Source organism: Rhinatrema bivittatum, chromosome 2, assembly GCF_901001135.1.
Source record: "Rhinatrema bivittatum chromosome 2, aRhiBiv1.1, whole genome shotgun sequence".
Taxonomy (NCBI): Eukaryota; Metazoa; Chordata; class Amphibia; order Gymnophiona; family Rhinatrematidae; genus Rhinatrema; species Rhinatrema bivittatum.
The window spans coordinates 256,600,397-256,620,511 of NC_042616.1; the positions used below are offsets into that span (position 1 = coordinate 256,600,397).

At 41.0% G+C, this 20,115-nt stretch overlaps 1 protein-coding gene across 3 annotated transcripts in view; it reads left to right on the forward strand.

Moving 5' to 3' along the window:
- Positions 1 to 20,115, forward strand: part of AZI2 (5-azacytidine induced 2) — a 137,113-nt gene that overhangs the window by 77,225 nt on the left and 39,773 nt on the right. For all 3 annotated transcript variants that reach the window (XM_029589425.1, XM_029589423.1, XM_029589424.1), the window contains exons 4-5: positions 11,809 to 11,908; positions 17,728 to 17,846. In XM_029589425.1, the coding sequence (XP_029445285.1) occupies positions 11,809 to 11,908; positions 17,728 to 17,846 (219 nt within the window). The remainder of the gene's footprint in view (positions 1 to 11,808; positions 11,909 to 17,727; positions 17,847 to 20,115) is intronic.

The following is a 20,115-nucleotide window of genomic DNA, read 5'->3' on the forward strand; positions in this document are numbered from 1 at the left end:
AATCTCGAAAGTTAAAGCCGCCATGTGATCTGGGGTGTCGTTTGTTTCCTTGCCATTTTCTTGTGGGGTTTGTCTTCTCCATTTACTGACAGCATTTTGGTCTTAACTGTCCTTTTGAGCCAACTCAGTTGAGATTCTCTTTTTTTAAAGTTTAAAATAGAAAGTGGCTATTCAGGGCTTCTGTGTCTCACTTCTTGCACATCATAGAGATTTCCAACATCACAAAGTCAATTGGTGGTGGGACTTCTTTCCAAAGTGACAACAGAGGCTCTATATTGTGCTTGTCCTAAACAATAAGAAGGTAACTTTCAAACAATTCATGTGGCCCCATACACGCATGTTTGGCCATGTGGAGATCTACTTTACAACTGCTGATCAGCTATGTGCAGATTATAAAATATGCATATGTCTGCCACCAAACACACACACATATGTTTGGTTCCGTGTGAATACCTGCAATGCATTGAAAGCGTGTACTTTTCTTACCTATTTTAAAAACATGCTCGTGTATTTTATGCGCAGAAAAAAATTGTCACTTGCTCATGTAAAACCCTGTGTATGCCCAGAAGTCAGCATATTTTAAAATGTGTGTGCATAATTGTAATCACCAGTTTACAGACCCCTCTACCAGTTCTCCCAGTCCTTCTCCAGGTCATCAAGCCCTCCTAGTTCTTCACCCAGACTTCCCACTCAACCAATGGTAAATGGTGTAAAATTATGGGAATAAGTTGATAAATGTATGTGTGTAAGTCCTATAAATTAGCAACTTGCTCATGTATCTCTTTGCCATTCCCTGGAATGCCCCTAGTCTGCCCCTTTTTTTTGTGCATGCATGTGAGTGCAAGTCCGAAAATACGCACGTACTTTTGATGTTTATTTATCGAGTTTTATATACCGTCGTTTGGTTTCGCCATCACAACGGTTTACAAAGTTTCGATGTTTACCAGAATGTACAAAAATTTCTATGCTTGTTAATAAAGTTATCTTAGTCGTTAACGCACAGTTTGGGTGTTAAATTGTACAGGTTAAATTACCTGCTTTGGATTGATTCTGCATGTTTATATGGGCTGGTAGGGAGGGAAGTTGTAGCATAGAGTCATAGGGTGTTTTGGTAGGCTTTGAACATCCAAATTTTTAGTTCTTTTTTGAAGGTTTTTAAATTTTGTTGTGTTCTCAGTTCAGTTAGGAGGGAGTTCCATAGTTCGGGGCTTCCTAGTTGAGGTAAGCTTGTGACGCGCAGGTGGAATTTTTAATAGACCTTTGTTAGCTGAACGGAGATTTCGGTTTGGTGAGTGGAGTTTTATGGATGCGCTCAGCCAATTTGTTTTTTCATATTTTATTTTGTGTATTATGGATAGTATTTTGTAGTCTGTCCTGTATTTTATTGGGAGCCAGTGTAGCGAAATGAGAGTTGGAGTAATGTGATCGTATTTTTTCATTCCTGTGAGTATTCTGGCAGCTGTATTTTGAAAGATTTGAAGAGGTTGGATGGTGGTGAGAGGTAAGTTGAATAGCAGGGAGTTGCAGTAATCCAGGTTGGAGAAGATGAGTAGTTGGAGGACTGTTCTGAAGTCGTTGGGGGAAAGGAAAGGTTTTAGGTGTCGTAGGATTAGGAGTTTGTGATATACATCTTTGATTTTTGCGGAGATGTGTTTCTTAAAGGATAGTTCTTTGTCAATTATGACTCCTAGGTTGCGGGCATGGGTGACAGGGGGGATTTTAAAATATGCTTTTAAAATAGCATATACGCGAGGTCGAGCTACTCACATGTAAGTGCTAATTTTATGAACGTAAGTGTTTTAGAAATTCACACCTAAAGGGGCAATTTTCAAAAGTTGTTGTGCACATAAATGTAATTACTGTTTGTAGCAATTTTCAAAGGCCATTTACTCAAGTAAAGTGCACTTAAGCAAGTAAATCGTATGGACAATTCAATGGCATATACTGTAGCATTTTTCCAAAGCCCACTTACTCGAGTAGATGTTTTTTAAAATCAAGTACTAAATGATTAAGTATTTTTGATATTTTATGGTCACTGGTGGTACTTCTTGACCATTTTAACTCAATTTTTCCAGTACTACATCATGTTTTTGTTATGGTTTTGAGGTGTTTGGATTCTTGGGTACTGTGGAGGATGACCTCGCCCACGGGGAGAAGCCCCGCAGGGAGCCACAGTACTGGGCTAGACTCAGGATGCACAAACACTGAATTGTCTTATTATACAGCAGATGTAAACCACCAGAGGTGTCGGTAGTGAGTAGGTCCTGAAGTAGCAGTCCAGGGACCCTCAGCAGAGGGGACCCGTCTCACCAAGGTGATATAGGGAGGTTCCGATGTAGTTTTTCCAACACGGCAAAGCTGTAGATGAGACAGACTGAGAATTAGATTTCTCACTAGATGGTAGCTGTATTGTTGAAGGTTCCCACCAGGCAGAAGCAGATGGTTCCAGGCCCCAGGGCAGGGAGAGCAGGCCCTCGAGGAGCGAGTACCTGATCCCAGTAAGGCACCTGAAAGAAAAGGAAGTGCCCCCGAGGAGCGGATACCCAGGTTAGCAGTTACCCCGAAGGGCAGAGAGAGGGCTTCCAGCGGCAGCACAGAAGCGGCAGAGCAGCGTAGACTGGACAAATCCAATCCTTGCTAACTCAACGAGCTAGCAAACAAGCGAAGGCTAAATACCCGGATTTTGTGACGTCACTCGAGGGGGACGCCCCCGAATTTCACGCCATAGCTGAATAAAGACGTGGGTGGCACGTGCACCCTAGGAGGCCCTTGGGAGGAACATGGCGGAAGGCAATGCCATAGCTGTTCCGGGGATGCTGAAGAGAGCGGCTTGCAGACACGGCGGTGGCCATTTTCCCAAGGCTAGTGGGGAGAGCAGAGAAAAGGTGAGGCACAAGGGTCGAAGCCGTCTTGAGACCGGACGCAACAGTTTTTTGAGGGCCCTTTTAGAAGACCTCAAAACTTGCTAAGACACCTGATGTTAAATGCTGAAGTATTGTTGATTACGTATTTGACTAAATTATTTCATTTAAACTTAACAGTAGCCGAATATTACTGCTGGTGAGGGTCATCTTTGCCCAGGTCTGTCTATGGCAGTCTGGTATTTGACTAGGACTTTAACAAAAAGAGTAGTATAGTTAAGTTATTTGTAAAAATGAGAGCAGGTAAACAATCACTATGCCAAGCAATGCTTTCTTAACAGGCCTGGTGGCTCATTTACAGGGTCATTCATCAAAATGCGTTATGGCGTTAATGCACACGATAAGGCATTGTGATAATGAATGTGATAATTGTGTTACCCGCAAGGTGTGAATGCAAATTTTTAGAAGGGGTGGGATTGGGGAGGGGTTTGGGCAGGATAAATTAAAATGAGGGGTAATATTGTACCATGCGATAACAATGCATGCTATCACATGGTTTTAATGCTATAAATAACTACACCTTTTTTCCTGGCATTGAGCTGTGCGATATGCCCAAAATGACCGTAATGCAATTTGCGTTAAGGATCACAAATTGCATTTTGGCCATTTCTGGGCTAGGGAAGAGGAAAGAGAGTGGTGGAGTAGAGAGAGAGAGCCTCTGGGGAGGCCTTTACAGTATTCAACTATTTTTATCGCTATAGAAGGGCCAGCTAATAGCTCGAGGTGAGGTGTTGGTAGTGGTTTTGGGGCCAGTTTGACATGTAGAGCGAGACGTACAAACAGCACAGTACAGCAAGATGAATATTTGACGTCATTTGAAGTGAGGAAAGTCTGACAAAGATGAGATTTCTACTATGTTATCTCACCCTAGCTTGATGGTACCCTGTTAGAGTCCATCAAGCTAGGGTGAGAGAACACTATAGAAATCTCATCCTTGTCAGACTTTCCTCACTTCAAATGACGTCAAATATTCACCTCTGTGTACTGTGCTGTTTCGTATGTCTCACTCTGCATCTAAAACTGGCCCCTAAACCAATGGTCTTCAACCCTGTCCTGGGGGCCCACCAGCCTGTCGGGTTTTCAGGATATCTACAATGAATATGCATGAGAAAATTTGCATGCACTGCCTCCATAACATGCAAATTTTCTCTCATGCATATTCATTGTGGATATCCTGAAAAACGGACTGGCTGGTGGGCCCCAGGCCAGGGTTGGGGACCACTGCCCTAAGCCACCACCATAAACACACCCCTTTTTCTTACCACAGATGTTATCCATGTTTTGCATTTTGATGAATCTAGGGGTTAGTCAAGTAGATTCTTTATTTTGCCCTTTTGCTAAAAATAAAAAAGCTCGGGTAAGCTATTAGGCACATTTACATATTTCTAGTGTATTGTATTGTTCCCCTGCTTCTTTTGGTAAGGGTTCAATCCCTGATTTCTTTTTAAGAAAAAAGGTTTTAAAGAGGGACTAATTTGTTTGGGCCTGAGCTTCCTGCTGCGTGGGTTGCTGGGTAGCACTCGCTTTTCCTTTGGTTCGGCTCACTAAAGCTTAGATGCCTCTTGCTTTTGTCTGCTTGCTTCATTTTTTCACTCCCACCCTATCTCCATGCCTCCTCCTGAATCACTAGCTAATTGAGCCATTTTACAATGGTAATTTGTTTTTCTTTCAAAATTTTGCATTTCTATTCCTGGGCAAGTAGGAATGAAATAAAGTATCTTGGAAGGCAATTGCGTAGTGTTATGTTTGAGAATTGAAAAAGGCTGAACGTAAAGTAATGAGTGGCCAGAAGTGAAGTAAGGAAACAGAATGCCCTGATGAAGCAGCAGTTCAGATTGTGAAACATGGCCATGTCGGCATGTTTTGCTCATCAGAAGTTTACACAAGGCCTGAAAAGATAAGTACTGATGTCAGTAATATTATTCAGGATTGGTTGCATTGTGCTCAAAAGAACTGTATAACATAGTCTGCACTGCAATAAGATTTAAAAGTAAAAAGATAGTGAAATTGATTTCCATCAAATGGACATATGAATAAAGGTTTTTTTCCCCCAGTGTTGGCAGCTTTAAGTGGCTCTTTGCACCACTAAAATGTGAGGGGTCCTCCCCCTTTTTCACCATAGCTCTGAATGTATGTTGGGCTTCTGTAAAGTTTTTTTTTGTAATGTGTATCATATAAAGAAATATTAGATTTAAATTGAAAAAAAACCTCAAATTTTTATATAAAATGTGGAGTGTTTTTGATTATTGATTAAAGTAATCATTTCTAACATTGTCATTCAGGTGAAAATGTTTGACTATTTAAATGCAGGAGAAAGATTGTGTATTTAAATGCACTTTTTCTTTCTTTTTTTTTAGTACACAAGGCACATTTTTGCTTCTTATTGTGCTCAACTAAATTCCTCACATACCTGATTGCAGGGCTGTGATTTATTTTTATCCTGGCTTTCTCTCTCTTACGCTCACACCCACATCCCTCATCACAAGAATTTTGCAGATAAAAATAGGAAAGTTGAAAACTGTTTAAAGGTAGTGTTGAAGTCTTACCTTAAGTTAAACAAAATTTTTTGAAGGCAATATTGTCCCTGATTGATTTTATCAACTTTTATTGGTATAAAACAGAATGTCTTGTTCTTATTCAGTTTTTATATTAAGACTTGTACTCGCTTAACAGGTTCTCATAAGTGGACTATAAATATTTTCAATAAATAATTTGTTGACAAAAATTGACTTTTCAGGAACTTCCCTGATTCTTGCTTTTTAAAAATAGTATTTGCCTTTTCTTGTAAGTGGCTTGAGCTATGTAACTCATCTTACTGTGTTCTGGAAGGAGCTGTGGTCTCTGGCCCCTGCTTAAGGCCTATAGACTGTCCCCACCCAAGTTTGCTTATTTGTCTTAGGGGAGACCTGGGAAAGTGGGGGGAGAAATACATCCCTCTTCCCCTCCAGTTAATTTTAGACGCAGCTACAAAGAGTGGAGCCAATGCCATTTTCCCTGTACATACCCAGATCAGTCCAGATTCCTGGGTTTTGCCTCTCCTCCAGCAGATGGAGACAGAGATGTTTTGATTGCCACTGCCACTTATGCCAAGGTGCCACCTGCAGTCCCTCAGTATTTCTCTCTCTCCAGCAGATGGTGGAGGTGCAAAACCTGCAGTCTGGTAGATAGATTTAAAAGAGTAAATAGCATCATTTAGATTCATACAAGAGGAAGATTCAGCTTTACAGCCTCCCAGGTGTATTATCCCCACTGGTATTTGAGGCAGAGGGACTCAGGGTTGGGCACCTTTGTTTAGCCCTCATCTCTTTGGCACCTGGCAGGGTTGACACCGGGGGTCCCGGCTTACTCACCCTGCAGGAGATGGCAAGAGCCTGCTGCCTTTTCCAGGGAAATATTTATTTGTATTCGCTTTTATAAAGTTCTTAAAAAAACAAAAAAAACAAAAGGCGATCTCCCTTGGTCAGTGACACAATTTCCGACACGCTCCTCTGTTCACATTTTCAAATAATTGTACATGCAGTATATCTTAATTTCAACAATTATATATTCTGAGATATATTTGTATCTTTTTGTGTTTGTATTTTACTCTTCATGCTGTCCACCTTATCCATACTTTCACCGAGGGTATCTTCTCTAAATATATTTGGGTTTTCACCCACAGCTTGATTTTTCAGAGTGGTCCATTCGCCTAAACTTTATCATATGTTGTCCATTGTCAATCCCTATCGTTATGCCACTGTTTTAGGATAATTGGTATAGTGATTTTTGAAAAACGTTTTATGCTCCATGGCAGATTAAATTTAGTAAGTAAAACATGGTTTGGGATTTAAAAAATATATCATTCCCACACTCTTACGTTTGTAGTGAAAGTTTCATTTTAGAGTCATAAAGAACATATAATATGCCATGCTGACTCAGACGAAAGATTCATGGAGTCCAGCATCCTCGTGGTCAGTCCGGTTCATTAGGAAACTGGCAGATACCAAAGATTAGATCCAATTCCTTGTTGCTTATTCCCAGAGAAGACAGCTGCTAATCTTTTTCCTCCAAGAACTTGACCAAACCCCTTCTAAATCGAGATAATGTAGATGACTTGACCACATCCTTTGGCAACAAGTTCTACATCCTAATTATACATTGAATAAAAACAAATTTTCTTCAATATTTTTTTTTTTTTAAATTCTGCTACCTGCTAACTTCATAGAGTGTCCCCTAATCCTAGTACTTTTTGGAAGGGTAAATAACCATTCCTTGTTTACTTGTTCCACCCTACTTATAAAGCATATCTTATAAACATGTACCATATCTCCAAGCTGAAGACCTCTAGCCTGTTTAGCTATTTTTCATAAGGGAGCTGTTCCATCCCTTTATTGTCTTTTTTTTTTTTTTTTTTTGCTCTTCTTTGTACCTTATCTTGTTTCACTATATCTATCTTGATATGAGGCAAACAGAGTTGGACACAATACTCAAGGTGTGGTCACACCATAGGTCTATACAGAGACTTTATTATATTCAGTTTTATTCTCTATTCTTTTCTGAATAATTCCTTTCATTCTATTTTCATATTTTACTGCCACTGCACTCTGAACTGAGGATTTCAACATATTGTCCACAATGACTCCAAAGGTGGAGGAGTAGTCTAGTGGTTAGAGCAGCAAACCAGGGAAGCCAAGGTTCAAATCCTACTGGCACTCTTTGTGACGTTGGGCAAGTCTCTTCACCCTCCATTGCTTCAAGGTTTAGATTGTGAGCCCTCTGGGGATAGTGAAACACCTATAGGACCTGAATGTAACTTGGCTTGAATTGCCTTAGAAGGCAGAATATAAATAAAAAATAAAATGCTTGTCCTGGGTGGTTACTTCTAATATGGAACACAGCATTGTGTACCTATACTTAGGATTATTTTTCCCTATGAGCTTCACTTTGCACTTGTCCATATTAAATTTCATCTGCAATTTAGATGTTTCCCTGTCTCACAAGGCCCTTCTCCAGTTCCATAAAGTCTGCTTGTGTGTTAACTACTTTGACTATTTTTTGTTCCATCTACAAATTTGATCACTTCACTCATGCACTTTTCCAGATCATTAATGAATAAGTTGCGTATGTCTAGTAGCACTCTAAAATATAAAAAAAAGAAATAAAAATAAGTAATAGCAATAAATTAAACATTAGGCCCAATACAGATTCTTGAAGCACTCCACTATTATCTTTCTTTCCCCTAGATTCATTAAAATGCGTTAATGCATTGATAACGCCCGTGATAAGAAAAAGGGGAGTGTTTAGGGAAATTTTAGAATTACCACACCAAACAATAACATATCCTATTGTATTTTTGCATGTAAAACATATGTGCATATATTTTTAAAATAAAGAAAAGTACACACGTTCAGTACATTGAAATACTTTCTATGCATTGCATGTATTGGCACAGAAACATACATACGTGCATATGTTGTGGAGTAGAGATACCTGTATCTCATAATACATGGGTATATGATATGCGCAAGTCATAAAATACTAGCATAGATCTTGGCGTGGCCATATTCGCGCATATTTGCCGCTGCGTGGAGTTGTTTGAAATGTATCTTCTTTGTTTCCTATTTTTTAACCAGTTACCAATCCACAATAAAACATTTTATTTATTTATTTTTAGATTTTTATATACCGGTGTTCCTGTATGAAATACAAATCACATCGGTTTACATTGAAACTGAACATAAATTTTTGCCGATAGGCATTACATAGAACAAGGTTGTGGAACTTGGAAGAGGGTAAAACTAGATCAAAATAAACATTGTAATGTAAACAAATTGTCTAACATCTCAGAGAGCAGTATAAATAAAAACAAAAGCATAAAAGCAAAACAGTAGATGTCACGTGAGACCTGCAGCAAGAGAATGGATACAGAGTCAAGTAGATCCTGGAGAATGATATGATGAGGAACTCTTGCTGGTTGTAGGGGAAAAAGGTGCTTATGGTCCTGTAAAGGCTTGTTTAAAGAGCCAGGTTTTAAGTTTCTTTTTGAATGTGGAGTGGCAGATCTCTAGACAGATATCTGGCGGGAGCGCGTTCCATTGAATGGGGCCAGCAGTAGATATGGTACGTTTCTGGAGCGAGGATTTTGTTGAGGGAACATGTAGAGTGCCTTTGTAAGCTCCTCTGATGGGTCTAGCTGAAGAGTGATGACGTAGTTGGGTGCTTAACTGAAGTTTCCTATCCCATAACATTTTAATTTCCTAAGGAGTCTCACAAATTCCTTCTGAAAATTCAAGTACACTATATTGATCAGCTCATCTTTATCCACATGTTTGTTCAAATTTTCAAATAATGCAAATGCTAGTAAAGCACAGTCTCCCTTTGCTAAATCCATGCTGTCTCTTTTCCATTAAACCTTGTACTTATCCACATGACCGATAATTTTATTCTTATCCATAGCTTCCAACATTTTATCTATCACCGATGTCAGACTCGCTGGTATGCAGTTACTTTGGTCACCTCTGGAGCTCTTTTTGAAAATTGGTGCTAAATGTGTTACCCTCCTGTCCTTGGGTAAAGAAGCAGATTTGAATGATAGGTTACAGATTACCAGTAGGAAGTCTGAAATTTCATAGTTGAATTCCTTGAGAGCACTGGATTGAATACCACCAGGTACTAATGATTTGCTGCTCTTTAGTTTATCGGTTTGCTGTAGCACCTCTTCTGTATTCACACTGGATTGATTCAATTCCTCTGAAAAATCATCTGCAAAAAAATGGTTCAGGTGTGAGTCTCCTTTGTAAAGACCAAATTCAGAATTCCAGCTATAGCTTTATCCTCCATTTTAAGCCCAGTCATCTAATGGCCCAACTGACTCCCTTGCAAGTTTTTTATTTTTAATGTACTTGAAAATGTTTTTATTAGCTTTTGCTCTTTGGCATGTTGCTCCTCAAATTGTCTCTTGGCCTGTTTTATTAATGTTTTACATCTAATTTGGCGGTGTTTTTGTGCCTTCATATTTTACTCGTTTTTTTAAAAGATGCCTTTTTGGTTTTGATGGTCTCTTTCTCAGCACCATTTAGTCATTCAGGCAGATGCTTGCTCTTCTTTTGACTTTTTTTAATTTGTGGAATTCATTTTATCTGGCCTTCCAAGACAAGGGTAGATTTTATAAGGTGTGCGCGGTTCCCGGCGCACAAACATGGACACGCCAATTTTATAACATGCGCACGCATCTTATAAAATCCAATGGCCGCGCACACATGCCTGCCGGATTTTATAATCCGCGCATATATGTGCGGGCAGCGCATGTAAGGGAGGGAGAATTTATGCAAACTCCATGCGGCGATGCATTCGGGCCTTCCCCAGTTCCCTACCTCCTACCTAAACTCCCTCTCTCCTCCCCTCTCCTCTCTTCCCCACCCCCTAAACCCTACCTATCTTTCTTTAATTTTTCTGTTTTATAACTTCAAGTCCTGAGCTGAAGTAAGTTGCGCTGGCCGGCGCATGAGTCTTCGGGCCAGCATTCAATGGCGCTGTTCCGGCCCGCCCCTTTGAAGAGGCCCGGCACTTGTGTTCTTACCAGGGTTTACACGCGTGGCCAGGCCTCTTTGAAAATTTGTGGGGCGCACGCAAGGCCTGGCCATGCATGTAAACTCCGGATTTTACGCGTAGCCCCCTTAAAATTCGGCCGATAGTGTTTTGAAACTGTCTCCATGTTTTATGCAGATTCTTTTTTTTACCCCTTGTAATTGCCCCTTCAAGTTTTATTCTAACCAGCTACCTCATCTTACCATAGTCTCCCTTTTTAGTTATGTTTCAGTAATTTTATTTATTATTTTTCCTCCAATGATTATCTCAAATTTTGATTGCATTATGATCACTATTGCCAAGTGGGTGGACCACTGTTACCCTTTGCCCCAGATCCTGCATTCCAATGAGAACTAGATTTGAAGTAGCTGGCCCCCCCCCCTTCTCTTATTAGTTCTCGGACCAGATGCTCCATAAAGCAGTCATTTATGGTGTCTAGACCAGTGGTTCCCAAGCCTGACCTGGGGGACTCGCAGCCAGTCATATTTTCAGGATATCTACAGTATATATGCATGTGAGAGATTTGCATGCAGTAACTCCATTAAATGCAGATTTAACATACATATTGATTGTGGATATCCTGAAAACCTGACTGGCTGGTGGTCTCCCAAGACAGGCTTAGAAACCTGGTCTAGAAACTTAGATGGTAACTTTAATACAGACTTGTGGACACACATATGTACGCATGTATGCTGGCTCGAACCAAAGAATGCAGCCATTTTATAATAGACGTGCATATATGTGTGGTAAAAAAAAAAATAGGCTGTCTGCACGTACATGTGCATACAACTTTATATGGATGTACACATGTGCGTACAAATGCCGCCTCTACCGCATAAATGGGGGGATTTTAGTAGACAAGTGCTGACTCAATTACCAGTTTCCCCAGTACTCCATCCATAGAAGTAGTAAAGTTATGTAGCAAGGTACCCTGCTGCACTTGTGCTGATAAATACTTACGCGCACATTTTATGTTAGTCCTGGAATGTCCATGCCCGTTGAGACCATGACCGCACCCCGCCCCTTTTTTGCAATTTCTTATTTGTGCGTGCATTTGTGCGGCTTTTAAAATCCGCTTGGCGCATGCCAGCCAAACATACTCGCGTATTTCCCAGTTTTGGTGCGTGCCGTGCTTTTAAAATTCCCCCCTTAATATCACTGACATGCCCTAATGACACATTCACCCTATCACTATTGGATTAATTGAAATCTCCCATTATTACTGTGTAACAAACAGGCCTGCAAAGATTGTTTTAATATTAATAGTAATTTTAAAGGTAGTCCAAAAGTGTTCATGCTTTTTTCTTTCTCTCTTTCCCAGGTAAAGGATAGTGTAGAATCCATGAAAACCTTGAATGAACAACTGCAAACAAAAGAAATAGAGCTTCTGCAACTTAAAACCGAAGTGGAAACGCAACAAGGTGTGCTGAGCTGATCTCTTACAATATGCCTAATTGTTTTTTTAAAATTGGTAGCAGATGTGGAGGGCAGTGATGGGGGAGGGGGATTCAGAGGTCGGGTGGAAAACATGGTGGGAGTTGGGGAGAGCTGGTGTTGGTTTGTACATGGGAATATGTAGGCTCATCCACCTAGGGTGATAGAAAGCTAGAAGAATCTCATGTGAGCAGAATGGATGGGCCACTTGATCTTTATTTGTTGTCATTTACTATGTTACAGCTTTTTCGTTTATCCATTTTTTTATATTTACTTGGTGGTCAAGAATGCTCCAAATTACTTGAGCATCCCAGTACCTGACTTATTCTGGTCAGCTCTGGTCATGCTTGGTAAAACAGAAAAGCTTTAGGCTTCCTTCTCGTTCTAGAGCCTCCTTTCCTTTGAAAGAGGCTCACCTCCTGTGCATGGAAACCTTAGAGATATTTTAAATGTCTCTCATATATCTCCCCTAATCTCACTTTTCCTCTAGGGAATACATGTTTGGACCTTTGCTGTCCCTATATGCTTTTGAACGAGAATCACCTATCATTTTATAGCCACTCTTTGCACCAACTCCAATTGGTTTATATAGTTTTGACGTTGACGTCTCCAAAACTTCTATGAAGCATTCCAAATGAGGTCTTACCAGGGACTTATACAGAGGCAATACCACCTACTTTTTTCTGCTGACTATTCTTCTCCCTATGCAGGAATGTGTAAACCACTGTGCTATTATAATTGTAAATAAATGCCACCCCACAATTTCTTAGCCATTACCATTATTGTGTATAAATGTTTCACTGCTTGTGTTCTATCTCCTGTGTGTCAAAGATGGTTCCTACAGTCTGCAAGACAGAGATAAGACTTCAGCAGGTGAGGGGTAAGTCCCTCACAGAAACCATCGAGAAGAAACTATGAGGGATAGTCAGGAGGCAGCCTTTTCCCATCCAAGATTTGATGTTCCTCAGAAACATTTCCACTTATGATCTGGCATCCTCTGAGATGGCCATGGCCATGTCCATGTGGCATGGATTCAGTGGAAGGAGTCCATCGATTTGGTGGATGGGGCGTGCAGTGCTGGTGTCAGTCCCCTTGAATCTGTTAGCTGGCATACACAGATGGTCATTTCTGTAATTGTTGTGGTTAATCTGTCTGATGACCATAGATGGAATAAGACTTCAGCATGCACGGCTTTCAGGGTATTAATGGCTTCTTTTAGCTGACCAGTTCTTGAAATGTTTTGAGTTTGGGTGTGAAGATCTTTCCACATGTCTTTGAAGCCCTTATATATTGTAGCATTGTTCCACTGCTGCCCCAACACAACAGGTTGGTGATGTAGACAAGATCCTCTGATGTTGTCTTCCTGAATCAGGGCTGTCCGATTTTTCACTGGCATTAGGATGGATCTGAAAAGATTGGGCCAGAAAATATCTGAGCTCAGTCTCTTCCTTTCTCCTACGCTCTCCAGGCTGGATGTGATTTGAGGGTATGGATTGCGTATCCATGGTATGCATGGCATAGGCTTCTGGATGAAGCCGTAGTCTGTCTGCTTCAATTCTCTCCCTCAGTGTCAGCTGTTGGAACCATGCACATGTGCCCAGGAGATCCTGGTGCTCTCAGCAAAGCCATTGGACTTGGAAGAACTACAGAGATTAGGGCTCTTACCCAGTAACTCCCTTGCTCTGCTATCTATACACGACCCACCAAGAGGTCCATATTCAAATGATAGCTGGCCAGAGAAGTTAGCCAGATAAACATATGCAGCTAATTTAGCCGGGATAATTTTTAGTCTGATAAGTTTATCTGGCTAACTTTAGACCTGCTCAATAGCAGATCTAACTTATCCAGCTAATTACCCCTAGATTCGTCAAAATGCTATAATTTTGCATGGATAACGCCCGTGATAAGGAAAAGGGGCATGTTTATGCTAATTTTAGAATTACTGCACCACGCGCTATCGGGCCGATTCAGTAAAATGCGCGGGAGAGCCGGCACTCTGAGGCGAGCGCCCGCTCTCCCAACGCGCGCCCAGGCCACTCTCCTGGGCGCGCGATTCTGTATGCAAATGAGGGCCTGCACTAATAAGGAAGCACTAGGGACACTAGCGCCTCATTGGCAGCAGCGGTGGCTGTCAGCAGGTTTGACAGCCGTCGCTCAATTTTACCGGTGTTGGTTGTCGAACCTGCTGACAGCCACGGGTTCGGAAAACGGATGCTGGCAAAATTGAGCATCTATTTTCCAACTCGCAGGCCGCGGGCAGATTTTTAAAATTTTTTTTTTTTTTTGGGGCCTCCGACTTAATATTGCTATGATATTAAGTCGGAGAATGTACAGAAAATCAGTTTTTTCTGCCTTTCTGTACACTTTCCCAGTGCTGGCCGAAATTAATGCCTGCCTTTGGGCAGGTGTGTTAATTTCTGAGAGTAAAATGTGCGGCTTCACTGCACATTTTACTTTCTGTATCGCTCGGGACTAACTAATAGGCTCATCAACATTACTGTATAAGGGGTAATAGCGCGTGGAAAACGCGCGTCCAAACGGGGGCTAATGGTGCGCTCGGCCTGAGCACACAGTACTGAATCTATGTTGGTGCTTTGCATAGGTAGTGTATTGTATTTTGCTACTTGTGAAGTTCCCAGACAGGCTATTACTACTGGGGGGGGGAGAGACTCTTAACAAGGCATTCATAGAAGTCAACAATTTATATCACTATAGGAGGGCCAGCTAATAACTCAAAGTGAGGTTTTGGTGGTGGTTTAGGGTTTTGGGGCCAGATTGACATGCAGAATGATACAAATGAACAGCACAGTACAACTCAGTGAAGATTTGAAATCATTTGGAGTGAGGAAAGTCTCACAAAGATGAGATTCCTACAGTGTTCTCTTGCCCTAGCTTGACAGATTCTATAATGGTACTGTCAAGCTAGGGCAAGAGAACATTGTAGAAATCTCATTTTTGTGAGACTTTCCTCACTCCAAATCAGGGGCGGATTCCCGATGACGACCGGCCCAGAGATTTGCTGCCCAGGCCGGCCCAGGAGATACCATGTGGTCTGCCGAGCGCGGCTCTGTCACAACCGCGCTCAGCAGACCACGTGACTAGAGCGACCAGCCCACCGGGGGATGCCCGATCCCCCGATAGGCCAATCCGCCCCTGCTCCAAATAACTTAAAATCTTCACCAAAATGTACTGTGCTATTCGTACGTCTCGCTCTGCATGTTAAACTGGCCCCAAAACCCTAAACCACCACCAAAACATCACCTCTAGTTATTAGCTGGCCCTCCTATCGTAATATAAATAGTTGAATACTGTGAAGGCCTCCCCAGAGTGTCTGTCTGTCTCTCTCTCTCTCTCTCTCTCTCTCACATCTTTAGCGCAAATTGGGTTACGGGCATATCGCACAGCTTATATATTGCCCCTCATTTCTTAAATCCTTCCCCTTCGAAAAATTTGCATTCGTGCCATGCATTATTGCGGTGTTAATGCCATAATGCATTTTGATAAATCACCCTATTAGCCGGATAAGTCTAAATATAACTACTTATTTAGCTGGATGAATAGCTCCTCCCCATTACACCTCTATTTGTCTCAACACTTAGCTGGCTAACTATTTCGTCGGATAAGAAGTTATCTGGCTAATTGGCAGCCATTGAATATTCAGATGCCGCCACTTAATCGTACAAGTTTGGGACTTATCTGGCTAAGTGGTGCTAAATATCAGATCCAACCTTTCTGAAATATCCAGGTTCAGTTTCCACTCCCTCCCAAAAGGTTCCACACAGTTAGGCCCCAAAGCCAACCTTAAGTTCCTCTATGTTCTAGAGGTATAGCATCCAAGTGAAGGAGCATACAGGTTGGGGCCTGTAGGAGAAACCTGCAAGGGAATGTTACAGGCCTCTTGTTGTGTGTTCCTACTTTGTGCTCATGCCAAAGGGGAGCAATTTGTATTGGTAGTGTACATCTTTCACCACAAACCAAGGAATGTCTGATGGGTGGGGGTAAATGGGAATATGTGCATAATTGTCTTTTGAGCCAGAGCACACATCCAATCTCTACTGCTGAATGAAAAGAAGAATCGCCTGGAGGCATTTCATCTTGAATCTCTTTCTCCAACAACATGTTGAGTCTTCACAAGTCCATTAGAGGTCTCAATCCCTCCAATTCTTGGGGATTAGGAAATACTAGGAACAGAATCCTTAGCCAATCTCCTGAGAAGTGACAGTTTCAGCAATCTTCTGCAGAAGGAGCGACTCAACCTCCAGCTGCAGATGGGCAGATTAAGAAGGGTCAGAGATGAAAACTGGAATCTGTTGGGTAGGAGGAGGGCAAAAGAAGCAAAAGCGGTAGCCATACGCCGCAATTTTCAAGATTTACCACTTCTTGGGTGACTTGGAGCCGTTCCAAGAGGAAGGACTGAATCTCTCTGTCCATCGGAGGAGGCGGGTTGCAAATTCATCAAAATTGGTCCTGTGCCTGCAACATCTTCATTTGCAGGTCCTTGAAGTTAGTTCACTGAGATAGCCGCAAAGTCCACTGGAGGTTGTAGGTACTGAAGAAGTCTGACTACATCTGTTCTCGGCTCCTTTTCCTTTATGACACTGATGAGCATCGTCTTTGTCAAATTATCCAGAAACTTGGAGTAGACGAGATCTCCCAGAAGAGAGAGATGCTGAGGCAAGTCTGGCCAGGGGTCTGAAAGAATCCCCATGGAATAATCTTTCTCCCCAAACCATGGGGGAACACAGAGCCACTACCCTGATGTTGATCAGAGCAACTGAAGAGGAGATCTTTGCTAATCTGAGGGGGAGCTCAAATGGTGAGATTTGAAAATCCTGCCGTTCTGACTGACCCTGAAATAGACAGATAACGTGTCATCTGGCTAAGTTAGCCAGATAAATGCAAATTTTCTGCATTATCAGGCTAAACTAGCTGGAAACCTTTAGGACTTCCGAATAGCTGGGTATATCCCAACAGCCTGATACTTTTATCTGGCTGGACAGTGGCTAAAAATAGACCCCATAAAATAAATATGTTTATGTATATGTAAATCACTTTGAAATAAAATGGGGAACTAGAAACACGCACTACACGGTTTAATATTTGGGCCTGATTTTCAAAAGCATTTATGCATGTAAGTGGGTTTTTTGGAAATTGCCCTGGGGATTGTGCGCGTAAAAGTATGCGTGGAAGATGCGTTTCAGGAGGGCAGAGTTGGGGCAGGTAATCGATTTTTTTTATGCGTTTACTTTTGATTTTCAAAAGCCTGTGCGTAACTGTATGCATTCACACTTATATCTGCTGTTAAGCAGGTGTGAATGTGTGTGCATATACCATGCAGGTTTCTACATACCCCCAATTTTTAAATACACATAAGTCTGCTTTCTCTTCGTGGATTTCAGCCCTACGCGGGCTCTTAAAAAATTACCCTCTCTGAGTCTCGATTGCAATCATTTAGTAGATCTCCTACAATAACTTTTTTTTAAACGAGTAATCCCAGAATATGTTTTTAGCATTGTTTGTTTTGTCAATAACATTTAATCAAGGAGATTGCATTTTGGTGTTTAATTTGAACCTTGTATGTGGCTGTGCATTTTAGACAAGTAGCTGAAAAAGGGTAATGTTACTTTTTTTTACTGAATAAAAGTCCTGCTGTGCATATGGTTTGATTGTGCCTTTAAGAATATTTTACTCTAATTTTAATTTTTTTGTATATGTACCATATATCTCCTTTCCTCAAGCTTACATCTGATACAGTAAAAAGAAATTCAGCCAAAATTTATTTTGGAATTTTTTTTTTTTTTTGCAGTAATAAAGGATCTATCCCGAAAGCCATATGACTATGAAATTAACTTCTACAGTCTTGCACAGGAGCTTTGGAAAATGGACTACGAAGCCCCCTGGTCTGAGATACAGTCAGGACAGAAGGTAACTTTTAGTGGAGGGTGCTGGGAGGGAGAAGTGGCATAGATGTGATACATTAGAATATAAAGTAAACATTTCTACTAGACAATATTGAACTGGAAAACAAGCTGCTGCCTGGGTGTTTGGAGCAGTTTTTGCCTTCAGTTGCTCGGCAGTTGTTTGTTCAAATCTAATAGTTTACAGAGTAGAAAATCTCATAGCTGTGGGTTTGTTTCTGGAGTTGTGTTCAGATCATCTGCAAGAGCAAGAAGTAATGGGAAATAAACCTTTTTTCTTAAAGTTAATTTGTATTTAAACAAAATAAGATGCAAAACTGTTAAAAACCATCAACTAACATCTAGTTTTTCTGCATTCAGAAGTGGATTTAGAAACATAGACGAAAAAGGGGCCACCAGTTAGTGCAGTGTGCACAGAAGAACACACAGGCAAGATTAATTTATAATAGTAACCTTCAGTATCTGATATCTTATTGTCAAACACATTAATTATGGTTAACCAATTACCTTCCAAACATTCCTCATATCATATTGCAGTTTCCTGGTGCCCTCCATGCTCTGCATTGCTGCCCTCTCGGCATTCTTTAAAGTTAATGAATTCTCCACTCAGGTCCGCACAGTAGGTGAATGGACCTGTTTCCATTGCAACAAAATGCCTTTATGAGCGGAAAGCAACAAGCAAGGCATCCATGCTTTCTACTCCTGAGGATTGGCAAACCTTGCATACCTTCCTCCAAGCAATGCTAGAATAAGTGTCCAACATATGCCAAATGAGAGCTGTGCATAAAGCATAGGGTTCCTCTTGACTCTCCTCAGCAGCGCCCAGCACAACTCGTACTCAACGATACCGCTCAGAATTCTTGATGGTTGATATCTATGTAGCCAGGTTCAAAGAAATATTCTTATAGCTGAAAAAACTCTACTGCATTCTGGGCCATAGTCAGATGTTCTGGAGCGGGATGATGCCATTGAGTAATCACAACAGATTAAAGAAGAATTTAGTATGTATGCAGCGCTTATGTAATAGGTTGAGTATAGTTAACTTTCAGATAGTAGGAACCCAGACAAAATATAGAAAGAAGCAGATGTGTGTTTCTAGAAAAGAATGAGGGGCATTAGTGGGAATAAATAAAAGTAAGGGGAATAGCAACAAATCCAGCAAATAAAGGAAATTCAAGCTTCAGATGACTGAGGGGGGAATATGATAGAGGTCTACAAAATCATGAAAGGACTTGAACAGGTTACTATAAATCGGATATTTACTCTCTCAGATAATAGAAGGACTAGGAGGCACTCCTTGAAGTTAGCAAGCAGCTCCTTTACAACAAATCAAAGAATATTCTTTTTCACTCAGCGCATAGTTAATCTCTGGAATTCATTGCCTGAGGATGTGGTTACAGCAGTTAGTATAACTGGGATTAAAAAAGATTTAGAGAAATTCCTAGAGGAAAAATCCATAAACTGCTATTAATTAATAAGCAATAATAGCCTGAGATCTATTTAATGTTTGGGTACTTGTGACTTGGATTGGCCACTGTTGGAAACAGGATACTGGGCTTGATGGACCCTTGGTCTGACCCAGTATGGCAATTCTTATGTTCTTATCAAGATTATGCAGAATGCAGATTTAAAGTTCTAAGTTTTTAGATGGCACTGGTTATTAAAAATTAGAACTGGATCCTATGTTATAAAGAAGAAATAAACTGTATTGTAACCTTGGACCTAGGAAATAATAGAATTTTATAATGATACAACAGATTTCCTAACACAACATTTCCTTGGGAAGCTAGCTATATATTTGTTTGTAAGTTATGTCTAAAGAATCAACCTGGCAGGCAAATGATTTTAATTATGAATTCTTACAGCCTTGTTTCTCAGTTTTTTGATTATTTTTATAGCCTTAGAGGTAGATTTTAAAAGTGTTGCTCGCACAAAAAAATAGCCCCATCCACAAGTATGTGGGCAGTGCGCGAGCATCGCAAATTTTAAGAAGCCGGGAAATATGCGCGTACATACCTGTGTGTGCGTCAAGAATAAGGAAACTGCAAAATTCGGGGTTAAGCCCATGTCCCGCCCCTTTACTAAGTCTGATCATGGCATGCATTGCCATGTTATCTGCATAACTTTACTACTGGTTCTGATGAGACACAAGTCTGGAGATTTTGGGTCGGAGGGTTCCTGAACGGGGGGGGGGTGGGGGGGTGGGAGAGCACCTTTGTCAGAAGGGCACTGTCAACTCAGAGTAGGCTTTTGAGGGGGGGCGGTGTTACATTGGT